The sequence below is a fragment of the Sorex fumeus genome, unplaced genomic scaffold (assembly GCF_029834395.1).
Source record: "Sorex fumeus unplaced genomic scaffold, SorFum_2.1 ptg000127l, whole genome shotgun sequence".
Classification (NCBI taxonomy): Eukaryota; Metazoa; Chordata; class Mammalia; order Eulipotyphla; family Soricidae; genus Sorex; species Sorex fumeus.
Genome location: NW_026606184.1, coordinates 393,124 through 418,137, shown reverse-complemented (window position 1 = coordinate 418,137; position 25,014 = coordinate 393,124). Strand labels below are relative to the sequence as shown.

The 25,014-nt window shown below is 68.4% G+C and overlaps 5 protein-coding genes across 5 annotated transcripts; 2 read left to right on the top strand and 3 right to left on the bottom strand.

Moving 5' to 3' along the window:
• Positions 1–326: 326 nt before the first annotated feature.
• Positions 327–4,448, bottom strand: UFC1 (ubiquitin-fold modifier conjugating enzyme 1). The gene is made up of 6 exons (XM_056137790.1): positions 4,280–4,448; positions 1,575–1,642; positions 1,397–1,460; positions 1,189–1,265; positions 1,004–1,094; positions 327–651 (listed from the first exon to the last, which is right to left on the bottom strand). The coding sequence occupies exons 1-6, from the start codon at positions 4,400–4,402 to the stop codon at positions 571–573; spliced, it is 504 nt and encodes a 167-aa protein (XP_055993765.1). The 5' UTR covers positions 4,403–4,448; the 3' UTR covers positions 327–570.
• Positions 4,449–8,023: 3,575 nt separating this feature from the next.
• Positions 8,024–13,753, top strand: DEDD (death effector domain containing). The gene is made up of 6 exons (XM_056137832.1): positions 8,024–8,136; positions 8,807–8,839; positions 10,486–10,871; positions 12,095–12,202; positions 12,293–12,442; positions 12,539–13,753. Exons 3-6 carry the CDS (start codon positions 10,547–10,549, stop codon positions 12,913–12,915), a joined length of 960 nt encoding a protein of 319 aa, XP_055993807.1. The 5' UTR covers positions 8,024–8,136; positions 8,807–8,839; positions 10,486–10,546; the 3' UTR covers positions 12,916–13,753.
• On the bottom strand, positions 13,681–15,555 carry NIT1 (nitrilase 1). The gene is given in 8 exon segments (XM_056137831.1): positions 13,681–14,089; positions 14,091–14,162; positions 14,255–14,380; positions 14,458–14,591; positions 14,678–14,781; positions 14,852–15,100; positions 15,199–15,297; positions 15,476–15,555. Coding segments are annotated over 8 exon segments (981 nt in total). The 5' UTR covers positions 15,478–15,555; the 3' UTR covers positions 13,681–13,894.
• A 135-nt stretch (positions 15,556–15,690) lies between these two features.
• PFDN2 (prefoldin subunit 2) lies at positions 15,691–20,704 on the top strand. Its single transcript, XM_056137767.1, has 5 exons — positions 15,691–15,839; positions 19,461–19,549; positions 19,641–19,764; positions 19,858–20,041; positions 20,681–20,704. Exons 1-4 carry the CDS (start codon positions 15,762–15,764, stop codon positions 20,032–20,034), a joined length of 468 nt encoding a protein of 155 aa, XP_055993742.1. The 5' UTR covers positions 15,691–15,761; the 3' UTR covers positions 20,035–20,041; positions 20,681–20,704.
• Positions 20,414–22,317, bottom strand: KLHDC9 (kelch domain containing 9). The gene is made up of 4 exons (XM_056137765.1): positions 21,662–22,317; positions 21,174–21,333; positions 20,706–20,904; positions 20,414–20,602 (listed from the first exon to the last, which is right to left on the bottom strand). The coding sequence occupies exons 1-4, from the start codon at positions 22,249–22,251 to the stop codon at positions 20,436–20,438; spliced, it is 1,116 nt and encodes a 371-aa protein (XP_055993740.1). The 5' UTR covers positions 22,252–22,317; the 3' UTR covers positions 20,414–20,435.
• Positions 22,318–25,014: the final 2,697 nt, after the last annotated feature.

The following is a 25,014-nucleotide window of genomic DNA, read 5'->3' as shown; positions in this document are numbered from 1 at the left end:
GCGCGCCTGCGCGGGCCCGCCCCCTGCGCCGGCCGCCGGCTCCATGGCAACGCGCCCAGCTTCAGCACCACCGCCGCCGCCGCCGCCGCCGCAGCATCGCGCGCATCGCGCGCTCGGAACCGTTGCCGGGGCGCGTCGCGTGGGCCCAGGCCGGGCGCGCGGGCTGCCCGCGCCCCCTCCGCGGCGCCGCTGCCGCTCTTCCCGCCTCGCAGGCCTAAGTCCCCGGTCCCCGAGGGCCCCGAGCCGAACACCCTCCTGTTCCTGGGCTTCCCCCAGAGTCGGCGCCCACAGCCACCAAAGGAGCCACAGCCGCCAGAGGAAGCGCCTTTTTTTTTTTTTAATTGCTGTTCACCTCCGGAAACCATCAGGCTTTCCGACCGGCTTCCCATCAGCCGCCTCCAAGATCCAGAAGCAAAGCCAGGGTTAGGGGCCCCCCGCCGGCGAGCGCTCATTTAGACATTCAGAAGCCTGCATCCAGGCATTTCGTGTCCTTCCCGGCCAGGCCCACTGCGGCTCCAGCTTCACATGCTTGGCCTGGGTCATTCCTGCCTCTGGGGCTCCATCCGCCGGTCACTGGCTGCTTTTCTCCTTGTGCTGAACGACGCCTTTCTGAATCAGATCCGGGATTTCCACGGCCAGCCATGGGCCCAGCTGCAAAGTGCCCGGGAGAGGGAGACCCGTGAATCACTACCCCCAGGTCTACGCCCTGCTCCTTGCTCCATCAGAGCTCTGTGTGAGACACGGGAGGGAGGGGGCGGCATGGGGAAGCAGAGAAAGGAGTTCCGGGCTGGAAGGAGGGGGCTGTGAGGAGGAGGGAGGGGTGGACAGCAGAGGACGGGCTTCCAGAGTGATTATGATCATTCACTAGATGCAGTGAACTTTTTCTGGGCGGTGGGTCACACCTGGACGATCTGGGATGCAAGTTCCCGGACCCACTGCATTATGTCTCTGGTCTAACTACCGACCCCTTCCTCCCTTAAGACACCAAGTACCTCGTACTTACCCCCAGAGCCATGAGGTGAGCCAGTCCGAATTTGGGCACGTTCCTGGCCCACAGAGGTTTGAAGTGATCCGTCAGGCAGATCTTGCCGCCCCTGCGGGAGCAGCGGAGGGACACGGTCTAGTTCCCCTCTGCCGCAAGGCGGAGCAGCTTCCTGCCAAGGATAAGGGGCCCTGGCCCTCGCCTACCTGTACATCTTGGCTGTTTTCCCATCCAGCTCCGGGATGGCGACTTCAGGGGCCGTGGTGGGGTAGGTGATGGGGATCTGGAGAGAGGAGAGGGCTGTGACGACAGCGCGGGGACAGAGCAGGGGCCAGGGGTCAGGCCCCCCATCCCGGCTACGGTGGCACCACTCCCTCTGCATCCTCCTCCCGCCACACACTCAGTGCGACTCACGTCAAACTCGATGTCGAACTCATACTTGAGGAGGTCGTGGATGTACCAGCATTTTCCAAACCACCTGCGGGGAAGGCCGGGCCTCAGTCTGAGCCACGGCCCTTCCTCACCCCGCCACTACCGGGCGGGAGTATGGGCCGAGGGAGTCCCATGGCCGGGAGGGGTGGGGGCTGCCTACCTCGTCCCTTCCTTGTTGGACTCCAGTCGGAACCAATCGTTGTCCGCGTTCTTGTTATTCTCCACGTACTGAAAGCAGAAAGTGAGGCCTTGGAGAGAGCTGAGGGGGCCGAGGGCTGCCCCCCAGTCCGCAAAAGAAAAGTGTGAGACTGCTTACTCCAGGGGCACGGCACCCCACTTTTCTGACCAGAGTCCAGCGTCAGCAGGACAGGGGCTCACAGCCCAAGAGGGAATGTTGGGGTTCGTGCCTGATTTAGCAAAGGGAACCCGAGACTCGTCCCACGTCTAGTGCTGCGTGCATGCAGCCCCTGACGCATCTTTTTTCTTTTTTAATTTTTTTTTGGGTCACACCCGGTGATGCTCAGGGGTTACTCCTGGCTCTGCACTCAGGAATCACCCTTGGTGGTGCTCGGGGGACCCTATGGGATGCCGGGGATGGGATCCAGGTTGGCCGCGTGCAAGACAAACGCCCTCTCCACTGTATTATCACTCCAGTACCCCCTCCCCAACACATCTTTTTTTTTTTTTCTTTTTGCTTCTTGGGTCACACCTGGCGATGCACAGGGGTTACTCCTGGCTCTGCACTCAGGAGTTACTCCTGGTGGTGCTCAGGGGACCATATGGGATGCTGGGAATCGAACCCGGGTCAGCCGCGTGCAAGGCAAACGCCCTCCCCACTGTGCTATCTCTCCAGACCCCTGACACGTCTTAAGATATGTACTGCTCACCCTCAGGATTCCGGATTTGCCTTTTTTTCTTTTTTTTGAGGGGGGGGGGGAGACACCAGGCATGGTGCAGGGACTAAACTCAGGGACTCCTGCACGCAAAACGTTTTCTCAGCCTGGAGCCTCTCCTGGGTTTCTACTAATACCCACAAACACTGAAGGCTTTGTGGCTGAAGCCGTAGCGGGAGGAGGCCTGCCTTGTATGCAGCTGACCCGGGTTTGATTCCTGGAATCCCATATGTCCCCCCCCTTCCCGAGCACTGCCAGGAGTAACCCCAGACACCTCACCTTCACCTCCCTGCCAAGCCTCCTCCATGCCTGTTTCAGGGGGCAGGTTTGGCTGTCGGGCCCCAAACCCGACTCTCACCCCCCTAAAGCCCAATCCCTTCCCCTATGTTCTCACTGCCCACCCGCCCCAAATGTCCTCTAGTGACCCAGCTCTGGGCCTGTGATGATGTCCTACCCCTCATTCCTGTTCCCCTCCCTGTCGGACTCAATCCACACTGACCTCGCTCAGACTAAAATCCTTTACAGGGGCTGGAGCAATAGCACAGAGGGGAGGGCATTGGCCTTGCATATGACCGACCTGAGTTCAAACCAGCCACCACCATGCTGAGAACACTCTCCGCACACGTGAAGGTACCGGCAGAGGAACAAGGCATGCGGGTCCTGGGGCTGAGATCTCCAAGCCTACTCAGATCGGGGCTGAGCATCCACCACCCAGATCCTCCAAATTCCAGTAGGCGGGGGTCACACCCACCAACTGGCCCCCTGGAGCTGTGTAATCCCATCAATGGCTAAGACTCAGAGACTATAAAAACCAGTCCCAGAAGTGACATCTTATTATCTCACTCCTACTTTGGACAAACTGGCAGGCTACCGAATGTAACCTGCCCACACGGCAGAGTCTGGCAAACTCCCCGTGGCGTCCCCAATATGCCAAACACCAGTTAACAATGATGGGTCTCATTCTCCTAAAGAGCCTTGAATATAATCTCGGGGCTAGGATGAAGGAGACGTTACTGGGGCCTGCTCGAGGCAATCGACGAATAACAGGATGGTCGTGATTCGTGATTTGTGAGTTCAAACCCCGGCATCCCATAGAGTCCCCCTAGCACTGAGAGGAGTGATCCCTGAGTGCAGAGCCAGGAGTCAGCCCTGAGCATTGCAGGGTGTGACCTCAGCCCCCTGCCCCCAATAATAAAAAAATCATTTACGGGAGCTGGGTTCCATCACCAGTACTGTATACTGTACGCAGGATCCTGTGTGTGTGTGTGTGTGTGTGTGTGTGTGTCTCATCTACAAACACAACCTGGTGTGGCCCCTGAGCACCGCAGGGTGTGCCCCCCACCCCCCCAAGTACTTTATCGGTACATTTCTCGGGATTCCACCTCTCTCTCCAGCCAGTCCGTGTCTTGCTTGGACTTGCCGGCCTATCTGCTGGGGCTGTGCTCGCAGATCGGACTGACTCCCCTTCCTCTGGGTGACCCTCCCACCACGGCCAAGCCTCCCCATGCACCCTCCTTTTTGCACCTGACCTGGACCCCAAGGGTCCGAGTGTGTCCTCGCCCCAGCTGGACACGGAACTGCTTTGGGGAGAGGCGCGGCTGGCGGGCCACCAGCTGGCCTGCACGCAGTCGGGGTCCTGCAAGGCGCCAGAGGCGGCTACACCTCGGCCCTGCCTGCTGGCCGTGGGGGTGGACACTGAGGGTCGCTGCCCCCGACTCGGGGCTCCGACGCCTCGCCTGGGTGCAGCCGGCGCCACGTCACCTTCCGGGGAGGCGCAGCCCCCCGCGAACTGGACCCTCCCGCGCCGCTGCCCGGGCCTCCGGGGGTGCAGCCCCGGGTCTCTGCTGCCCCCGGAGCTCCCAACTGCCCCCGCTGCCCCCAACTGCCCCCTGCCCCCGGGCGTCGCCCCTGGACAGCCGGACGCATCCTGCACGCGCGGGCAGCTCCCCCGGGGCCGCCCACGGCCACTGACCCGGATGAGGGACTGGTACTCCTCCTTGAGCCGCTGCACCCACAGCTCGCGGTCCCGCGGGCCCGCGTTGGTCCTCAGCACCGGGATCTCGGACACCAGCCGCCGGGTGGCCTCGTCCGCCATCTTGGGGCCGGGCAGGCGCGCCGCCGGAAGTGGCGTCACCGGGGCCCGGCGCCTGGGCCGCCGCCATCTTTAGTCCGGGCGGGCGGGGCGGGGCGAGGCGGGGCCGGCCCGCTGGTCAGGCTGGGGCGGGTGCTGGGCGCCCTCATCCCACGCTCAGGCAGCCGGTGCACCCTGAGCACTGCTGGGGAGCCGAGTCCAGCCCCGCGAGGGGATGCTGAGCCTTCCCAGGGCCACGGTGCTCTTGGAGGGCCTTCTAGCCTGGACTTTCAGGGGTCAGCGGATGGACCACGTTCGATGGAGCTGGACAGGTCTTAAGGCGCTCGCCGGACCCCGAGGGAAAAAGCAAAGCACCCGGGGCCCGTGCACGGGCTGTAATCGCTCGCACAGACCCTGGCCGCAACACTCCGTTAGAAAAAAAATTTTTTTTTGGCTTTTTTTTGGGGGGTTACACCTGGCGCTGGGCAGGGTTGACTCCTGGCTCTGCACTCAGGAATCACTCCTGGTGGAGATCGAACCGGGGTCGGCAGCATGCAGGGCAAACGCCCTCCCAGCTGTCCTACCCGTCCAGGCCCCTTCACCCTGTTAGAATTAAACTTCAGGTCCAGCACACGCTAGTGGCTTTGAATCCTTTTGCGCAAGACTGAGTGTGAGTGTGAGAGTGTGAGTGTGTGTGTGTGTGTGTGGTGTGTGCAGAGCTGGTGCTCTGGCATTGGGCCATCCCTCCCCCCACAGGATTTAGTACCTCGTGACCTCGTGGTTCCTTTATCAACCCAAAGACAATCAGACAATCAGTATGGGGTTGCCCTGACACATCCTGTTGCACCTCTCACTGCAGTGCTTTGGGAATCAGATTCCACTCACCGTCAGACCCAGCGACCCACTCACACCTTCCCCAGGTACCTGAGTGTATTGGAATTGCTCTCGTCCCTGTAACGTGTGTGTGTGGGGTCATGTGAGCACCCCCTCTCCCGCCCCCGCGTCACATGCAGGGCACCTCAGAAGGCCTGTCCTGTCCCCAGTGGAGAGTGCAGCGTCTGTCACGGGATGCCGGTCACACACACTGCAGAGGTCACCAGTACCGGCAGCCTCAGGGGGCTGCCTAGCTCCGAGTTCCGGACCAGAGATGGGAAGTGGGCGCTCTCCAAGCACCTGACTTCTGGCAGCCCCTGGCAGGTGATCGCCCTCACCCGGAGCACCGTTTTTTGCGTTTTTGGGTCACACCTGGTGATGCACAGGGGTTACTCCGGTCTCTGCACTCAGGAATTACTCAGGGGACCATCTGGGATGCTGGGAATGGAACCCAGGTCAGCTGCGTGCAAGGCGAACGCCCTACCCGCTGTGGTATCGCTCCAGCCCCAAACTGGGCCAGCAAGCCCAGCCTCCCACAGCCAGGCTCAGCAGTGGTGGGTCTGACGCTGGTTGTGGGGGTGTCTGGGCTGTTTCCAGGCCCACCTGGGTGGGGAGACTTGATGGGGAGTCACTGAATCAGATACAAAACCTTCAGGGGCTGCTTCAGCTGGCTGGCTGGCTGCTGCCCCCTGCTGGGGACCATGGTCACTAAGGCCGCAGGCCACCTCTCCCGAGGCCTGGAGAATGACCAGGGGCTGAACGCTGGGACAGGAGGCCCCAAAGAACGACAGGGAGCCGGCCCTGACCACCACTGGGTGTGGGCCCCGTCCATAAAGACACAGGCCGACGGAGTGCTGTGCCCAGTGTCAGCCCAGGTGGGCCGGAGCTCTGGAAGCTACGACAGCGGCCACTGGATGGCCTGGCCAGGTTGGCCGCTGCAGCCGCAGGTGCTGGATCCCAATCACTGAACGAGTGAGAAAAAGGGATTGGAAAAAAAAAAGGGGGGGGCTGGGGCAATTGAACAGCAGGTAAGCAGGTTCGATTCCCAGCATCCCATATGGTCCTCTGAGTCATGAGCCAAGAGTGACCCCTGTGCACAGCTAGGTGTGACCCAAAAAGCAAAAAAAAAAAAGGCTGGAGAGCCCAAAGGGTAGTGCAAGCTTTACACGCAGGACGAAGGGGCCAGTGCTTAGCAGCACAGGGGTCCCAGCACTGGCCAGGTGCGGCCCAAACCTTGACCTCAGGCCTGTGTGTGAGGGGGTCCCGGAGCAAAGCCAACTCATGCTCCCGGATGCTGTTTCGCTTCTAAAGGCTCAATCCCCGTAGCCGAAAACGCTCAAGCACCCCAATCGGCCCCGCATCTACCGGGAAAACGAAAATATAAAAATCCTTTAGGTCTATCCACACTGGGAGGGCGGTTATTTCTGAACAACACAAGGCACCAGGCGGTACAGGAATCGCACAGAGCGTGTTGGCCGAGAAGCCGGGACGGCTGAACACACAACCGGAGACCAGGTCCAGGCAGAGGCCGAGAATCACAGGCAAGTTATGTCAAGAGCAGGTGGTGGTCCTCCACGCGTTTCCTGGGACACTGAGGCTCCCCGGAGGCTGGGGTGGCTTTTCACGGCCCATTTCAGCTTCGCCACGCGGATTCTTCTGCACCTGCTTCCTCCCGAGTGCGTGAGCTTCAGACGTTGCGGATTTGCAGAAGGGCCATCTGGCCCACTGGCGGGGGGAACTGAGCTCCCCTTCCCGAACTTACCTCGCGGGCGTCCTCCTGCTGGGAACGCAGCCGGCCTGTCCACCGGCCTGTCCACCACCTGACCTGCCTGCCCTGTCCGGGGCAGCTGGGCTTTCCTCTTCCGTGCTGCAGACCAGGATGCTCTTGATGAATGCACAGCCCGCGGGCCCCGTGCTTCCCTCGCCCCGGGGCAGGCCTCCGTCCCTTTCCTTTTTCTCTGGAAGGAAAAGCACGCGTGTCTTTGGGGGTCCCTGGCGTTACCTGGGGTGGGGTGGGGTGGGGTGGCTGTGAGCTGGGGGATCGCTGCGCCCTCCCTGCATCCCTCAAAGGGGACCCTCCTGCCTGGCCCCTCGCGCGATGCACAGGCGGGTCCCACTGCTGGACCCGAGTCCCCCAGGGGTGCAAAGCGAGGAGCGGACAGTGCAGAGGGCAGGGGCGCAAACCCGGTGGGACCCCTGCCCGCCGGCCCCTCCGGCCCCAGCGCTGACCGTTGATTCTCCTATTCACAGGAAAGGGATCCGGTGGTCCCCGGAGGCTGAGGATGCGCGGGGCCGGCCACGCCTATGGGGCGTGGGTGCCCCGTGGCCCTGGGCGCATCCCTAGGGTGCACGGATGCCAGTTCCCGCCGCCCCGGGTCCCCCTTTACCTGCGCGGACCCCCCACCCCGCCCGGCCCGGGTCCCCAGGAAGCGCAGGGCAAAGGTCAAGCCGGGCCCCGGAGCGCCGGCCGGACGCCGGGCCGGGGCCCCGTCTGGGGGCGCGGGGCGCCGTCCGCTCCCGGCGGCCCCCGCGGCTCCCGGCGGCCCCCGCGGCCTTGCCCGGCTGCCCGCACCCAAGATGGCCGCCGCGGCCCGTGCCGGCCGGCGGGGTGAAGCCGGCCCGCGCCGCGCCCCGCCGCTGCCAGGCTGCCCGCACCCGGCATGGCCGCCGCGCCCGGCGCTCGCTACGGGCCGACGCCGCCGCGGCCCGGCCGCGCTTCCGGGCGGCGCCGCTCGCGACGCAGCCGCCGCCGCCGCCCCGCCCCGCCCGCGCCCCTCCCCCACGCCCGCGGCGGCGGCGGCGGCGGCGGCGGCGGCGGCGGCGGCTGGAGCCCGGATGCGGCGCCGGGAGGCCGGCGGGGCGGCGGCGCCGGGCCTGAGCCGAGGGTGAGGGCTGCGGGGGGCGCGCGGGCCGGGGCGCGGGAGGGCGGGGCGCGCGCGGGGCGGCCGGCGGGGCGCGGGCGGCCGCGGCGCGGGGCGCGCGGGGGGCGGCGCGGGGGGCGGCCCGGGGGACGCGGCCCCGGGGAAAGTGCGGGCGGGCGCAAAGTTTGGCGGGCGGCGCGCGGGACGGGGGCGCGGGGGCCCCGGGGGCCGCCGGGGCCGCCCGGGCCGCGGCCGCGCCGGACTTTGGAGTGGCGGCCCCGGGGCCCTGCGCGGTGGCCGGGGCGCGCGCGCCGGGGGTCCCGGGCGCCCCGCGGGAACGCGGCTGGGCCCTGCCGGGTGGGCGCGGGCGGCTCGGCGCGGGGGTCCGGCGCGGGGGGAGGTGTCAGCGCCGGATCGCGCGGGCCCCCTCCCCCGCGGTGGCCGGGACCCCCGAGGCCGGGGCGCGCGTCGGGGCTGGGGGTCCCGGGCACGAGGCCGGACTGGCCTGGGCCTGCGGGATTTGTTGCAGCCGGGACGCGGAGGGCCCGCTCGGGGCTCGGGGTGGGGGGGCGGGGAGCGGCCGGCGGGGGGCGGGGGGCGCTCAGGACGCAGCGTGGACACTGACTCTTGCTCCCCGACCCCCCCCCGCCCCCTTGGTGTTTGCTCTGCGGCCCGGCTTGGACCCCCGCGCTAGGAAGAGCCCCGGGAAATTGAGTTCCTTCCAGAGGTAAGATCCGGACGGAGCTGGCCGCCGCCGCTGGCACTGGCCTTGGGGGCCCTCGGAGCCCCGCCTGCCCGGGGAGGTCAGCTGCCCGCCGCTGCCCACTCCCTCCGGGGCCGGCCCTGGCGCCTCGGGAGATCGCGATCGTCCGGAAGCAGGAGCAGAAACGGGTGTTGCGGGAGGGGGGGGACGTGCCCAGCTGGGCGGCTGTTGACCAGGAGCGCCCTGTGGCGTGGACACTGGCCCGGGTGCGGCCTCCCCCGAGGCGCTGGCCGCGAGTGTCCGAGCCACTCCGGTTTCCCAACTCCGATCCCTTCCAGGTCCGATTCTTAGGGTCTCCGGGGCGCACAGGGGACAAGGAGCCCCCTGGAATCGCCAGCCTGGGGTCTGGCTCTGCATTTTCCCCTAGGACCTTCCTGAAAGGGTCCTGAGACTGTCCCCGGCCACCACACACACACAGACGCAGAGGCCGCGGCTGGGCAGTGGCCAGAGCGGCCTGGCAGCTGGTTCCTATCAGAGGGGCGGAGAGGGGACCCCACCGGCCCCCCTGATGTCATGGCACATGGTGGCTTGGGTCTTTCTGACGTCCGGCCTGTGCCCTCGCTGGCCCCCTTCCTGTCCTTCGGGGTCCCGGGTGGCCCCCACATGTCACTGCTGCGGACGGCCGAGTGGCCGTGGCAAGGCCCAGACACCCCCCTTCCTCCCGCAGGACTGCTGAGCGAGCGGGCAGTGCCCGAGCCAGTAATTAAGCGGGAGACATGCCAGCCTGCGTCTCCGGGCTGAGCGCTGGGGACCGAGGGGGGCTGTTGCCCCGTGCCCAGCCCTGTGGTCCGACCCTGAGGACAGCCTCACTGTCCCCTCCCATCCTGCTGGCTTCTGGGGTGAGGGACCTGCTGGCTCCTGACCAGGAGTGTCCGGCCTCGTGGGACACTGAGTGCCCCCACAGGCTAAAACTTCCTTGGCATCTTCCCGGTGCGGCCTGGAGGCGCCAGGATCCGGCCCGCAGGAGCAAGGCCACCTCCCTGGCCAGCACAAGGAGGCCCTGGGGGCACTGCGGCCCTCAGCTCCTGCCCCCTCTGCTAGCAGCTGGCCAGAGGGACAGGTGGGCAGGAGCCCGGACACAGGCGGGGCTGTTGCTGGGGGCCCCCGGGCTGCCCCTCCTCTGGCCCGTGGGGTCCTGACAGGCCTCATGTCCCTGGTCCACGCTGCCCAGCGGCTGAGAGCCCGGTCAGCGCCCGTTGGTGTCTCCCAGTGCGCAGGAAGCAGGGGGGGGATCGGGGGCCGTCGGTTAACCTGGGAGGGTCAGTGGCAGCACCTGACCAGGTGCGGCAGGCGCTTGGGCCAGACCCCGAGTGTCCAGCAGTGGGCAAGTGCGGGGGTGGACAGGAAGGGGCTGGCTGAGCGGTGGGCTCTGGCTATCCCTGGCGGGGTGCTGGCCCCTCGTCACTCTGACCCTTTCTCTTGCCCCCGGTGTGTCGCTGGGCCCGGGACTCGGCGGGGATGCGGGGGTGGACAGGAGGGGCAGCTGGGCGCGGGACTCGGCAGGGATGCGGGGGTGGACGGCCGCCCCGACTGGACGGGACGGGGGCAGCGCGGCGCAGGGGGCGGCGCCCGGGGCTCACGGGCCGTCCGTCCCGTCCGTGTCCTTGCAGCCGCGCGGGGCCCACAGCTGCCCCGCCGGGGGTCCGGGCGCCGCAGCCCTGAGTGTCCGGCATGGCGGGCCGGAAGCGGAGGGCCAGCCAGGCGTGGCCGGAGGAGCGCGGCGCGCAGGAGCACGGGCTCTACAGCCTGCACCGCATGTTCGACATCGTGGGCACGCACCTCACGCACCGCGACGTGCGCGTCCTGTCCTTCCTCTTCGTGGACGTCATCGACGACCACGAGCGGGGCCTCATCCGCAACGGGCGGGACTTCCTGCTGGCGCTGGAGCGCCAGGGCCGCTGCGACGAGAGCAACTTCCGGCAGGTGCTGCAGCTGCTGCGCATCATCACGCGCCACGACCTGCTGCCCTACGTCACCCTCAAGCGGCGGCGGGCAGGTGAGGGGGCGGGGCCGAGTGTCCTGGGGGCGGTTCTGGCGGGGAAGGGGCAGGGCCAAGTGCGCTGGAGGCGGTCCTGATAGGGCCTGGCGGTGAGGGGGCGGGTTCCAGTGCTCCGTAAGCCAATCTGCTTGTGTGGGGGCGGGGCCAAGTATCCCGGGGGCGGTCCTGATGGGGCTTTGCGGTGAGGGGGTGGGGGCCGGACGGTCAGGGGGACGGTCCCAATAGGCTCTGGTGGTGAGGGGGGCGGGGCCCAGTGCTCCGTAAGCCAATCTGCTTGTGCGGGGGCGGGGCCAAGTATGCTGGGGGCGGTCCTGATGGGGCTTTGCGGTGAGGGGGCGGGTTCCAGTGCTCCATAAGCCAATCTGCTTGTGCGGGGCCAAGTATGCTGGGGGTGGTTCTGACCGGGAAAGGGCATGGCCAAATGTACTGGGGGCGGTCCTGATGGGGCTTTGCGGTGAGGGGGTGGGGCCGGACGGTCCCAATAGGCTCTGGTGGTGAAGGGGGGCGGGGCCCAGTGCTCCATAAGCCAATCTGCTTGTGCGGGGGGCGGGGCCAAGTATGCTGGGGGTGGTTCTGACCGTGAAGGGGCATGGCCAAATGTGCTGGGGGTGGTCCTGATAGGGCTTTGCGGTGGGTGGACGGTCCCAATAGGCTCTGGTGGTGAGGGGCGGGGCCCAGTGCTCCATAGGCCAATCTGCTTGTGCGGGGGCGGGGCCAAGTATGCTGGGGGCGGTTCTGACAGTGAAGGGGCAGGGCCAAGTGCGCTGGAGACGGTCCTGATAGGGCCTGGCGGTGAGGGGGGTGGGGCCGGGCAGTCAGGGGAATGGTCCCAATAGGCTCTGGTGGCGAGGGGGCGGGGCCCGGTGCTTCATAAGCCAATCTGCTTGTGAGGGGCGGGGCCAAGTGCGCTGGGGGCGGACCTAGCAGGGCCTGGCGGTGAGGGGGTGGGGCCGGATGTGTAGCGAGCAGTCCTGATAGGGCCCGGTGGTGAGGGGGCGGGACTGAGTGTGCTGGGGCCGGGGTCGGATGCTCCTGGTCGGCTGTTTGTGGAGGGGCGTGGCCAATCGTGTGGGGCGGGTCTGACAGTGAAGGGGCGGGGCCAGGCACGCTGGGGTAGTCCTGATAGGGTCTGGCGGCGAGGAGGCGGGGCCAAGCGCGCTAGGGGCGGGTCTGGTGGCAAAGGGGCGGGGCCCCTCAACCCCCGTCGTTGTCCCCGCCAGTGTGTCCCGACCTCGTGGACAAGTACCTGGAGGAAACGTCCATCCGCTATGTGACCCCCCGAGCCCTCAGTGAGCCGGAGCCGAGGCCTCCCCAGCCCTCAAAAACAGGTGAGCCCCTCGCGGCTGCCGGGGCAAGGGCGGGGGGTTCCGCGCACGACGCCCCGGCCCTGAGCCTGAGCCCCCGCTGTCCACCCGCAGTGCCTGCCCACTACCCCGTGGTGTGCTGCTCGGCCTCCGGCCCGCAGATGTGCCCCAAGCGCCCGGCCCGCGGCGGCAGGGCGGCCCTGGGGAGCCCCCGCAAGCGCCGCAAGTCGCTGACGCCGGACCCCAAGGAGAAGCAGACGTGCGGTGAGCAATCGGGGGGCCGCCGGGGGTGGGGGGCCCCGCGCCCGTGACGGCCCCGCCGGCTCACGCCCGGGGCCGTCCCCGCTCCCCGCCCCGCAGACATCCGGCTGCGGGTGCGCGCCGAGTACTGCCAGCACGAGGCGGCCCTGCAGGGCAACGTCTTCTCGGACAAGCAGGAGCCCCTGGAGCGCCAGTTCGAGCGCTTCAACCAGGCCAACACCATCCTCAAGTCCCGCGACCTGGGCTCCATCATCTGCGACATCAAGTTCTCCGAGCTCACCTACCTCGACGCCTTCTGGCGCGACTACATCAACGGCTCCCTGCTGGAGGCCCTCAAGGGCGTCTTCATCACGGACTCGCTCAAGCAGGCCGTGGGCCACGAGGCCATCAAGCTGCTGGTGAACGTGGACGAGGAGGACTATGAGCTGGGCCGGCAGAACCTGCTGAGGAACTTGGTGCTTCAGGCCTTGCCGTGACCCGCCGGGGGCCCTGCCTGCCCCGGCCCGGCCTGGCCTGGCCCGGCCACCCGCCCGCCGTGGCCCCCGCGGACCCTCCCTCCAGGCCAGTCACACCCCTGCCTTTTTATTTTCAAGGAGAGACGTCGGAAGCCCCGCGCCCGGGCACCCCGGTCCCGGCCGCCGCCACCCACCGCCGAGCCACCAGCCACGCGTGGGGCCGGCGAGGCGGGCCGGCCCGGCGTGGTGGACAGTTGCAGGGGCGGCCCGGGGCTCTCGGATCGCTTCTGCAAAACCAAAGGGCTGTGAGTACGTTCAGAGCCTGGCGGGAGGCAGGCGGGCTCGGAAGCGAGTTTTGGAAACTGGCCGTCCACTCCCCCCCTTCCCCAGTCACACTTTCTACAAAACACACCGTGGCCCTCTCAGCTGTCTCCTGCCCACGGCAAGCACTGGTGGTGGTGGTGCGGGGGTGGTGGGGGGTCTCTGCCAAACCGGCCCCCCAGCCGAGCACAGGCTCCGGTGGAGGGCCAGGCCAGGGCACCTGCCCGCGGCCCGTCCACCCCTGCTTCCCGTGCGGAGTGTGGAGGGAAGGGGCTTCTGTCCACTCTTCCCTCCCTCCTGCCGGCCGGCGCCCGAGCCTGGGAATGCACTGCGGGTCGCACTTTGAGTGGGGCGCACGGGGGGATGGTGGGCCGCGTGAACCAGGAGGCCAGGAGGAGCCGAGCCCAGTCCAGCCGGGTACCATCCCGCTCCCCGACCCCCCCTGCAATGAGCTGTCCAGACACAGACTTTGTGACGAGTGTATTTTCAATACGGCGCTGCTGGCGCTCCAGTTTCCATGAAATAAAACAGTGACTGTCCGATTCACCTTTCTGAAATCAGATCTGAGCTCACTTCGGTTTTTCCATCCCCCGAGCAGGGTCCCGGGTCACCCCTGGCACGAGTGGGGGCGTGCCCGGGTCCTGCCCCCTCCCTGGTCACCGTCACCAGAGCACCAGTCCTAAGCCGGCCGCTGAGCCAGGCTGCGGTAGAGGTCAGGCCTGCGGTGCTGGAACACGGGCAGGTGTTGGCGCAGCTGGTGTACGTAGCCCAGGTCGATGCGGGCCAGGCAGAGGCCGGGGCCCTCGGAGCAGCTGGCCACCACCGTGCCCCAGGGGTCCACCACCATGCTGTGGCCGTGGCTGGATCGCTTCTCGTCGGTGGCGTCCACACTGCGCTGCGGCCACCACGTAGCACTGGGTCTCGATGGCACGGGCCCGCAGCAGCACCTGGCAAGCAGGAGGGGTCGTCACTGCCAGGGCCATCGCAGGCCTCGATGGAGAATGTCCTCAGCCGGGCAGCAGGCCCTGGTCCACCTTACCTCCCAGTGGGCAGGACCGGTGACGGAGCCGAAGGCCGAAGGGTAGGTGAGTATTTCTGCCCCGGCCTGAGCCAAGGCCAGAGACAGCTCCGGGAAACGCATGTCATAGCACACGGCTAGCCCGAGCTGCAAGGGAAGCCACAGGCTCGGGCCCTGTCCAGCGCCGGGCAGCTCCGCCCCTCCCGTCCCCGTGCCCGGCGCACCTTGCCCGCAGGGGTGCTGATGGGGGGCTCGAGTCTGGGCCCAGCCACGGTGGAGCTGCTCTCACGCATCGGACCTTGTCCGGGGACCTCCACGTCGCACAGGTGAGTCTTCCGGTACGTGGCCACCACCGACCCTGCCGTGAGAGCCAGGACACACTCGCGCTGGGCAGCCGGGCCTGGCCACGCCGGGCCCCGCGGGCGGGCGGCCCCGGGCGCTCACCCTGGCTGTCCAGGAGCACGTGACAGTTGAAGATCTTGCGACTCTGCTCCCAGTCCGGGCCACGCTCGTGGAACCCGCCCAAGGACAGCCAGAGTCCACACTCCCTGGGGGAGGGGAGCGGGCAGCTCAGGCCGGGCCCGGGGGGGCCCCGCCCGGGCGCCCCCCGCGCCCTACCTGGCCAGCTGCGCGTACTCCCCCAGCAGCGGCCCGTCCAGCGGCTCGGACAGGCCGAGCGTCTCCTCGGGGCTCCGCGCGATGAAGTCGAAGGCCTCGGGCAGGAAGGCCAGGCAGGCGCCCAGGCCCGCGGCCTCCCGGACCAGCCGGGCGCAGGCCTGCAGGTTCTGCCGCTTGTCCGGCGTGGACGTGACCTGGCACACGGCCACCAGGGGCAGCTCCGCGGCGGGGGTGGCCATGGCCCGGGGCCTGGGGAGGGCACGGCGGGACTCGGGGCTTCAGCCGGGCCTCGCCCCCCGACCCGGGCGTCCGCGGGGCAGCTGGCCACCACCCCGAAACCCCGTTACCTGGGCGGAGCGCGCAGGGGCGATCGCCGCGGGGGGCGGAGTCCGGGGCCCCGCAGCAGGGGCAGGAGCAGGTGCGGGGGCCTGACGCCGCCGCCCAGCCTGCGGGGAGGAGACGGTCAGCGCGCTGGACGCCGGACGCCGGCCGCGGCCCGCTCCCGCCCTGCACCCGCGGGGCCGGGTGGGGGTGGGGCGCGTGCGCGCGTGCGCGCGGGAGGCGCGGACACGCGGGGGCCCCGCCCGGCCCCGCCCGGCCGCGGACCCCGCCGGGCGCGCCTACATGGGGAGCCGCGGTCGCAGCCCGCGCGCTGGACGCCGAGAGCCGCTGGACAGCCGCACGCCGGAAGGGGCGGGGCGAGCGCGGCCCGCGGGGGGGCGTGGCCCGGGCGCGCCGGAAAAGGCGGGGCGAGCGCTGTCCGCGGGGCGGGGCCCGGGCGCGCCGGAAGGGGCGGGGCCCGGGCGCGCCGGAAGGGGCGGGGCGTGCGCCGCCCGCAGGGGCGGGCCGGCGGGGCGCCCGGAAGTGACGCGGGGGGCGGGCCGGCGGCCGGAAACCACGGGCGGCGGCGATGGCGGACGGCAGCGGGCGCGCCGGCAAGAGCGGCGGCGGCGGCGGCGCGGGCCGGGCGGGGGTCTCGGCCGAGCAGGTGATCGCCGGGGCCCGCGCCGGGGCGTGTCGGACGCCGCGGGGGCGTCTCGGACGCGCGCTCGCCCGGGGGGCGGCGTCGGGCCGTGAGTCACGCCCCCCGCATGCGGCGAGCGGGCCGCGGAGGGCCGGGGAGGGGGATGGGCGGGGGGCTGCGGGCATGGAAATCGGGAGACCCCCCCGGGTGCAGGAGACCCCTCAGGCGTAGGAGACCCCCAGGTGCAGGGAGACCCCACCGGGTGCAGAAGACCCCCCCCCGGGTGCAGGAGACCCCTCCCGGGCAAGGAGCTCCCCCGAGTGCAGGAGACATCCAGGGTGCAGGGAGACACCCCCCCCCGTGTAGCGAGACCCCCCCCCCCAGGCGTAGGAGCTCCCTAGGTGCACGAAACCTCCCGGGTGCAGGAGACCCCCAGGTGCAGGGCGATCCCACCGGGTGCAGAAGACACCCCCCCCCCAGTGCAGGAGACCCCCCCTCCGGGCACAGGAGCTCCCCCGAGTGCAGGAGATATCCAGGGTGCAGGGAGACACTCCCCCCCCACCCCACCCCCGTGTAGCGAGACCCCCCCCCCCCAGGTGTAGGAGCTTCCCCGAGTGCAGGAAACCCCCAGGTGCAGGGAGACCCCACCGGGTGCAGAAGACACCCCCCCGTGCAGGAGACACCCCCCCCCCCCCCCCCGGGCACAGGAGCTCCCCCGAGTGCAGGAGATATCCAGGGTGCAGGGAGACCCCCCCAGGCGTAGGAGCTCCCCCGGGTGTATGCAGGAGACCCCAGGTGCAGGGAGACCCCACCGGGTGCAGAAGACCACCCCCCTCCCCGTGCAGGAGCTCCTTCGAGTGCAGGAGATATCCAGGGTGCAGGGAGACCCCCCTCCCCCCACCCGTGCAGCGAGATCCCCCCCCCAGGCATAGGAGCTCCCCGGGGTGCACGAAACTCCCCGGGTGTGTGCAGGAGACCCCAGGTGCAGGGGGACCCCCCCCCCCCCCCCCCCCCCCCCGGGCACAGGAGCTACCCCGAGTGCAGGAGATATCCAGGGTGCAGGGAGACCCCCCTCCCCCCCACCCGTGCAGCGAGATCCCCCCCCAGGCGTAGGAGCTCCCCCGGGTGTATGCAGGAGACCCCAGGTGCAGGGAGACCCCACCGGGTGCAGAAGACGACACCCCCCTGCTCCCCCATCCCTGCTAGGACATCTCCCACGTGCAGGAGCTTCCCCGAGTGCAGGAGATCTCCCGTTGCAGGACACCCTTCAGGGTGCAGGGAGACCCCTGGGCTCAAGAGATCCCCGGGGTGCAGAAGATTCCCCGGTGCAGGAGACCTCCAGGTGCAGGAGACCTCGAAGTCCGGGGATGGGGCGCCTAGGCTGCGGGTATGGGTGTAGGGGAGATCCTCTAGGTGCAGAGAGACCCCTGGGTGCAGAAACCCCTCCCCCCTCCAGTGCAGGAGACCCCCAGGTGCGAGAGACCCTCAGGTTTGGAATGGGGCGCTCAGCCTGTGGACATGGGAGTAGGGATGACCCCTGGGTGCAGGAGATCCCCCCCCTGGTGAAGGAGACCTCCAGGTCCGAGATGGGGCTCCCGAGCTGTGGGTATAGGAGTACGGGAGACCCCCCCCCCTGGTTCAGACAGCGCCCGGGATCCGGTGATGGGGCACCCAGGGGCTGTCAGCTTGGGCCCTGCCCGGCCCGGCCGCAGTGTCGAGTGGGGGACGCAGTTTAGCCAGGGTTTGCAGTGTTGGTTAGTTCCAGGGAAAGGCCCCTGGAAAGGGAAGGCAAGTGTGGGCAGGAGAGAGGGTCCATGGAGGGCAGCAGGGGTGGATTTTTGCAGGACTTACGGAACCAGGAGGGGCAGGAACCCTCCCGAACAGCGAATGCCTCTCTGGGCTGGCAGGCGGCGGGGAAAACCGGCCCTCGAAGTCACAGACACGGGTTTGGGCCAGAGCAGAACCGGGCTGGCTGCTTCTGCAGGCAGGAGGTCAAGATTCGATCTCGGGGATCCTTGGTGCTCCCTGGGGCTGGCAGTAGCCCCTGAGCACCACTGGGTAGGGTCAGGAGCCCGTGTCCGCTGCTCTCTGGGTTCTCCGCTCCCAGCCTGCTGGCGCCCCGGGGAGAAAGTGCTGGGATTCAGGCCCTGTACCAGGCGGCCCGGATAGATTTCCCCAACTGAGCCAGCTGCCTCCGGGGCACCCTTGAGTGGCCCTTGACCACAGCCAGGGGTGATCCCCAAACCCATAAGATACGTGGAAGAATCTCTTAGGCTCTGTTGTTCATTAAAAGCTCATGGTCGCAGGGGCTGGACAGCGGGTAGGGCGTTCGCCTTACACGCGGCCAACCCGGGTTCGATTCCCAGCATCCCATAGGGTCCCCCGAGCACCACTGTAGCCCTGTCCTCCCGTTGTTCATCGATTTTGCTCGAGCGGGCCCAGTAACGTCTCCGTTGTGAGACGTTGTTACTGTGTTTGGCATCTCGAATATGTCACGGGGAGCTTGCCAGGCTCTGCCATGCGGGCGACATACTCTCGGTAGCTTGCCGGGCTCTCCGAGAGAGAGGGGCGGAGGAATCGAACCTGGATCAGCCAGGTCGGCTGTGAGCACGCAAACGCCCTACCGCCGTGCTATCGCTCCAGCCCAGAGGGAAATATAATAGACAAAATTCTTTAAAAAATTCTTAAACAAAATTCTTCAGCAAAAAGAATGGAAAAAAGACAATCAATTCCAGAACCGTTGTAAAGTCAGAAGCAAGCCAGTGCTGGGCCTGGCAGCTGGGTGAGCTGAAACAGTTCACTTCAAGGAGCCTCAGTTTCTTCAAAGAAAAGAATCAGCTTGCTGTTCAAGCCTGTGTTCTCCCTTGAATAGGAGTGATTAATCGGGAGTAATTCCCGAGTGCATGAGCCAGGAGGAACCTCAGTGCATCTCGCCGGGTGTGACCCAAAAAGAAAAAGAAAAAGAAAAAAAAAAAGCTCATGGTCAGGGCTGGAGTGATAACAACATAGTGCCCAGGTTCGATCCCCAGCATCCCATAGGGTCCCCCGAGCCCCGCCAGGAGTGATTCCTGAGTGCAGAGCCAGGAGCAACCCCTGTGCTTTGCCAGTTGTGACCCCCCCCCTAAAAAAATAATAAAAGCTTACGGTCTGGACCACCGAGATGCAATTAGGAAGCAAGTAATTAGCAAAAACGAGGGAAGAAATCGCTGGCCTGGCGTTTTGTGGGGCTTGGAGAGCAGACTGTGCCCAGTTCCCACCCCGAGCCTGGCCTGGCATGGGAACGGGTGGGGGGGGGGGTCATAGTGGTCGTGGGGGCTGGTTTGGACAGGAGGGATTTGGGGTGGGACACTGGGCCAGCCTCCCTGCCCGCGGTGGGTAATCGGGGGCCATTCTGGGGCTGTCTGGGAACTGGGCAGGGTGGGCTGGGCACCCGGCTCTGCGGCCAGCACCAGGGACTTGCCCAGGGAGTGGACGCCCAGTGTGGGCCAGGTACCTGCCCCGTTGGCGTGGGGCCTGGCTGTCCCCTCCCACCCCTGACCCAGCGGCGGACTCCGCGGTTCATTCCTGGGGGCGAGGTGTGAGGCGTGTGCTGCTGGACCAGGGGGGTGAACCTGCGCCCACTGCCCCTCTCCCCCAACCCCCCAGGTCATTGCCGGCTTCAACCGGCTGCGGCAGGAGCAGCGGGGCCTGGCGTCCAAAGCGGCCGAGCTGGAGATGGAGCTGGGTGAGCACAGGTGAGAGGCGGAGGCGGGGGACCACGGAGGGGACGGGCGCGCGCCCTGCGCGTGGACTGTCCGGCCCTCACCCCTGCCACCCACCCCCCAGCCTGGTGATCGACACCCTGAAGGAGGTGGACGAGACGCGGAAGTGTTACCGCATGGTGGGTGGGGTCCTGGTGGAGCGGACGGTGAAGGAGGTGCTGCCCGCCTTGGAGAGCAACAAGGAGCAGGTGCGCGCGGGGCCGGGGCGCGGGGCGCGGGGGGCTGCGGGAGGCCCCAGACGCGCGGGAGCCGCCGCCCACCCGCCCACTTGCCCTCCCCAGATCCAGAAGATCATCGAGACGCTGACGCAGCAGCTGCAGGCCAAGGGCAAGGAGCTGAACGAGTTCCGGGAAAAACACAACATCCGTCTCCTGGGCGAGGACGAGAAGCCCGCGGCGCCCGCGCCCCCCGACGGGCCGGGCCCCAAGGGCGGCTCGGCGGGGGTCCTGGTCTCCTAGGCCGCCCGCACGGTTCTCTCAGCCTCCTCCTCCCTTCTCTGCTGTCCTGTGTGTGTGTGGTTCTTTTTTTTTTTTTTTTTTTTGGTTTGATTTTTTTTTTTGTTAATTAAATGTTTTGGTCAGAACACTGAACTCAAGCCTGTGCTCGCGCCAGAACGCGGCGCGCAACGGGGCCGTGGGGTCCCGCGGGCCCAGCCTGGGTCAGCGCTTGCCGGGGGGACCCTGACAAACGGGGGGCGCGCGCTGCCCCCCAAGTTCACACACGTGCCTGTCAAACTGAGCTTTAATGAGGAACCGCGGCGGCCCCCTGGACACCGCCGCGGGTGACCGCCGCAGATGCGTGCGGAGAGGTGCGCCCCGGGGAGCCCGCGGTCGGTCAGCAGGGCCCCTGGGGCCCAGCGTCAGGGGAACAGGTCCAGCACGCACACCTCGGGGCTGGCCGTCCTGCCGTCGGCCCCGAAGCCGCCCACCAGGTACAGCTGGTCACCCCACAGGCACGTCCGGTGGCCCAAGCGCTTCATCCCGGGCTCTGCGCAGGGGAAGCGGAACCAGCACGGCGGGACCCGGCCTGCAGGGAGCGGGAGGGATGCGGGCTGGACCAGGCTCCACCCCCGGGCAGGCGACGGGGGGCGCCCCCTCCCCGCCCCCCTGCCCGCCTCTCCGTCTCTCACGGGCGTCCAGCACGTAGAGGTCATCGCACACGGTGTCTCGAGCCCTGGTCAGCGTCTCTCCCCCGAAGATGACGGCGAAGGGCCCCACCACGGTGCACGAGTGATGCCGGAGGCCCCGCGGGCCCTGCAGGGCGCCCTGCGCGCCGCTCACCAGCCTGGCCAGCTGTTCCGTCAAGCAGGGGGCTGCGGGGGGCTCCAGCTGGGAGGGGGGGTGCGGTGTTGAGGACCTTTCGGAGCTGGGACGGGCAGTGCGCGCCCCTTGTCTACCTTAATCTGGTTTTTTTTGGGGGGGGGAGTCACACTCAGCAATGCTCAGGGGTTCCTCCTGGCTCACGCAGTCAGGAATTACTCCTGGCGGTGTTCAGGGGACCCTATGGGATGCTGGGAATCGAACCCGCATCGGCCGCGTTCACAAACGCCCTCCCCACTGTGCTATCGCTCCAGCCCCCACCCCCACCCCCCACCTACCTTAATCTTGCCCCAGCTCCAGTGGCCGGCCACCTCCGACTCCGGGGAGATGCAGCCCCCCACGATCAGCAGCTGGTGGCCCGGCCGCGGCCCTGGGGTCTGCAGCAGCGCGGCGCAGTGTCCCGAGCGCGAGGTCGTGCGGTAGCTTTCCTCCGTGTAACTGCGCGGGAGAGGCTGGGGCTGGGGGTCGCGGGGGCGCGGGAGAGGCTGGGGAGGGGGCACGAGGCGCGCTGGACAACCGGGTCCGGGCGCGGGGGTCGCGGAGGAGCCGAGCCGGGGTGCAGGGCGCGTGGGACGCGGGAGGGTCCGGCGGGGGCGCAGGGCGCGCGGGACAGTAGGGCCGGGGACAGGGACTCAGGGGCGCAGGGGAGTCGGGCCGGGGCGCTGGGGGGTTTGGGGGGCGCGGGGGTTCGGGACAGTCGGGCAGGGGCGCGCGCGGGGGTTCGGGACAGTCGGGCCGGGGCGCGCGCGGGGGGCGCGGCTCGAACCTGTAGGCGCGGGCGTCGGGGTCCAGGCGCAGCGTGAAGACGCTGCCGAAGCGGCGCTGCGTGCGCGTCCCGCCCTCGCGGCCCACGACGCGCAGCTCGCGCTCGGACACGCGGGTGCACGTGTGGCCACTGAGGCCGGCCGGGCTGTAGCCGCCCGGCGCGGCGGCCCACGCCTCCCAGTGCTCGCTCTCCGTGTCCAGCGCGGCCACGGTGGCCAGGCGGTGCGCCCCGTCCCAGCCGCCCACCACGCACAGCCAGCGGCCCCCCACGGCCACTGCATCGTGGTGGCTGCGCCCCGGGCCGTCCCCCGCGCCCAGCCGCACCGCGCGGCGCCCCCGCGGGTCGAAGACCACCGTGTCCGCGCTGGGCTGCCGGCTGCCTCCCGCCAGGAGCCCCCCCACCAGGTAGAAGCGCCCCTGCAGCTCCGTGCACGAGTGGAAGCCCCGCGCCAGCAGCGGGTCCCGGGCCACCGGCCGCCACGTCCAGCCCCGGGCCCCTGCCATGGCCCCGCCCCCGCCGGCCCAGCAACCGCCCCCCCCGCGTGACGTGGCGCGCGCAAACGCGAGGTCGCAAAGCGCCGCCGTCTCCATGGACACGCGACCGCGGCCACCGGAAAGGGCGGTCGCCCGGAGGCCGCCGGCCGGCTGACCCGCCGACGCCCCGGGATGCTGCGGCTGTTGCCATGGGGACGGGAGACCTGGAGGCTGTTGGCCAGGGTGATGTCGTCACCATGGAGACGGGAGGTGTCTCCAGGGGGCCCCCGCCGCGGGCTGAGCTGGATGGTGACCGGGAGCTGCGGGCGCCCTGGTGGCCCCGGGGAGGGCAGCGGGGACGGGGAGCCCCCTGGACCAGGCAGGTTCCCCACTGCGTGCGGCTGCAGGTGACCTGTCCTCGGCCGTGCGCTCCCAGAGCGTTTTGGGGGACTGGCCGCTAGGGCGCAGCAGAGCCGCGGCTCCCGGCCACACCTGCTGGGGTGCAGCGGGGCGGGGCGCCAGGCACCCTCCGGCCAGGGGCTCCGGAATAAAGCCAGCCGCTGGTCTTCGGGCCTCGGCTGGCATCAGGGTGGCCCCGGGCACCGTGGACCTGACCTCTGCCCCGGCGTCCCCTATCCCTCTGTTCTGTGCCTTACGGCAGGAGCCAGGGGACAGGTGCCCGCCCCTCCCAGGGAACAGCCTGGAGGGCAGGACTCACCGGGACCTGTGTCCCCAAGGCTGCTCTCGCCTCAGTCCCCGGCCTCTGGAGACGACGCGACTGCCCCGGAGCTGCCTAGCACTCCAGTGCCCGGGGCCTTGTCAGGCTGGTCTTTGCCCTGGAGAGGGGACAGAGGTCTTTGCAACCACGTCCAGCGGGTCCCCAGCTGCTGTCTGGCTCTTCAGCCTGCACCCCGCCTCCCTTTTCGGCCTTTTTCTATAGCCAAGAAGCGGGAGGACCTTTTGGGTTCCCCAGAGCTGCCGTCCGTACCGCAGGGAGGAGAGGTCAGCACGGAACGCCCCCATCTGGGGGTACGGGCAGAGGCGGGAGCCACAGTCCAGCACGGAGGGACTGGCCTGCACGCAGCTGATGCCGGGTTCGATCCCCGGCATCCCATAGGGTCCCCTGAGCACCTCCAAGAGTCATTCCTGGGGGGCTGGAGAGAGCACAGCGGGGAGGGCGTTTGCCTTGCACGCGGCCGACCCGGGTTCGATTCCCAGCATCCCATATGGTCCCCTGAGCACCGCCAGGAGTAACTCCTGAGTGCAGAGCCAGGAGTAACCCCTGAGCATCGCCGGGTGTGACCCAAAAAGCAAAAATAAAAAAGTCATTCCTGGGTGCAGAGCCAGGTGGAACCCCCGAGCATCACCTGTGTGGCCCTCCCCCCAAAAAAATATCTAGGAGGAGGGGCGGGGGCTGGTGCTGGAAGGAGAGCCAGGCCAAGTCCTGCACGCCCTCCCTGGATCCTCCGACCCTTGGCAGCAGGGTCCAGCAGGAGGTCCTGAGAGGTGGAGCCCCCTGGACCCGGATGCGGCCCCCTCACGCCTAGGGATGGTGCAGCCCGGCCCCGGGCCTCACTCGAGCCCTCGCCACCTTCCCCTGAAGACTAGAGCGAGAGGCCGCGACCCAAGGGTGCCCCCTAAGGAGGACACCCAGGAAGTCCCTCCCCAGGGCTCCTCCTGCTATACACCCTGTCCCCCCCATCCCCGACCCTTCCTCTCCCCCCACCCCACCCCTCCTGGCCCTCCCTGACTCACCGCCAGGCTTGTCCACACAAACAAGAACCGGTTTGGCTGAGTTTGCAGCTCACGGTGCCCGCGGCCAGCCGGACACACGCCATACACACGGCCACAGCTGCCAGGAGGCATCAGGACGGACGGGGACAGGGACAGAGACAAGGAGAGGGACAGGGATGAGGAGACAGGGACGGTGATAGGACAGGCTGTGCCCGCGGCCAGCCTTCCCGGGGCAGAGCCCTTCCGGGGCACCAACCATGCCACAAGACATGCCCCTGTGCGGGTTCTATGCCTGCCACACACCTGGCCGGCCACTGGGGACGTGGGGGACAGGGGGCAGCGGTCACCAGGAAGGAAAGACAGAGTCAAGGATGCTGCCCCTGGCCAGACCATGTCCCTGGGCAGGGGGTTCCTGGGGCCAGGTGGAGCTTGAGACAGGACTAGGGGACCAGATGGGGGACCCCAGCCCTGGAGGCTCTGAGCCCCCCAGGGTCCCCTCCCAGTGGTGGGGGCTCCTGGGCTTCAGGGCTGGGGTGGGGTCCTGCGGCGCGTGGGAGGGCAGAGGGGAGGGGCGGGGCCCCGTGCCTCGGTTTCCCCGGCACTTCCCTGCCTGGGAGGGGGAGTCCGTGGGAAGACGGAGGGGCTGTGATAGCATCCAGGTGCGATAATTATAATTATAACCGAGGCCACGCCTCCCGCCCCCCGGCCCTGCCCCAGCCACGGCAGATCTCAAAGCGGCATCGGGGTGGGGCCCCCCCACCCCCACCCCCGGCACAGGTGGGGACGGAGCTCCGGGGGGCTGGGGTTCCCCGGAGGGGGCCGGGGGCGTGGAGGGAGGGGTCCCCACGGTCGGTCGTCCTGTGCAGAGGCAAGGCGGGTACAGGGAGCGGGTCCCCGTGTTGGCGACCCTCACCTGCACGCTCCGAGTCGGACCCGGGCTCGGGCGGCCCCTCGGTGGGCATGGGTGAGCGGAGCGGGTGAGCAGAGGGGAACCCCCTCGGGAAGGCGGGGGCCGGCCCCCAGTCCCTCACGCCACGTCCTGGCCGCTGGCAGCCAGCCGGCTTCCGCCGGGGCCTCTCCTTCAAAAGTGACAATTTAACTCCAGAGATAAGTCCGCACAAATGAGGGAACGGCCGTAATGAGGCT

Coding starts and splice junctions, on each gene's coding strand:
- PFDN2 (XM_056137767.1), top strand. CDS start 15,762: ATGGCGGACGGCAGCGGGCGCGCCGGCAAGAGCGGCGGCGGCGGCGGC. Junction 19,550..19,640: donor ATGGAGCTGGGTGAGCACAG/GTGAGAGGCGGA, acceptor CCCACCCCCCAG/CCTGGTGATCGACACCCTGA. Junction 19,765..19,857: donor TGGAGAGCAACAAGGAGCAG/GTGCGCGCGGGG, acceptor TGCCCTCCCCAG/ATCCAGAAGATCATCGAGAC.
- KLHDC9 (XM_056137765.1), bottom strand. CDS start 22,251: ATGGAGACGGCGGCGCTTTGCGACCTCGCGTTTGCGCGCGCCACGTCA. Junction 21,334..21,661: donor CCCGACGCCCGCGCCTACAG/GTTCGAGCCGCG, acceptor TCTCCCGCGCAG/TTACACGGAGGAAAGCTACC. Junction 20,603..20,705: donor CCTCTACGTGCTGGACGCCC/GTGAGAGACGGA, acceptor CGCTCCCTGCAG/GCCGGGTCCCGCCGTGCTGG.
- DEDD (XM_056137832.1), top strand. CDS start 10,547: ATGGCGGGCCGGAAGCGGAGGGCCAGCCAGGCGTGGCCGGAGGAGCGC. Junction 10,872..12,094: donor CCTCAAGCGGCGGCGGGCAG/GTGAGGGGGCGG, acceptor TGTCCCCGCCAG/TGTGTCCCGACCTCGTGGAC. Junction 12,443..12,538: donor CAAGGAGAAGCAGACGTGCG/GTGAGCAATCGG, acceptor CCCGCCCCGCAG/ACATCCGGCTGCGGGTGCGC.
- UFC1 (XM_056137790.1), bottom strand. CDS start 4,402: ATGGCGGACGAGGCCACCCGGCGGCTGGTGTCCGAGATCCCGGTGCTG. Junction 1,266..1,396: donor AGTTCGACATCGAGTTTGAC/GTGAGTCGCACT, acceptor TCCTCTCTCCAG/ATCCCCATCACCTACCCCAC. Junction 1,095..1,188: donor AAAACAGCCAAGATGTACAG/GTAGGCGAGGGC, acceptor CTGCTCCCGCAG/GGGCGGCAAGATCTGCCTGA.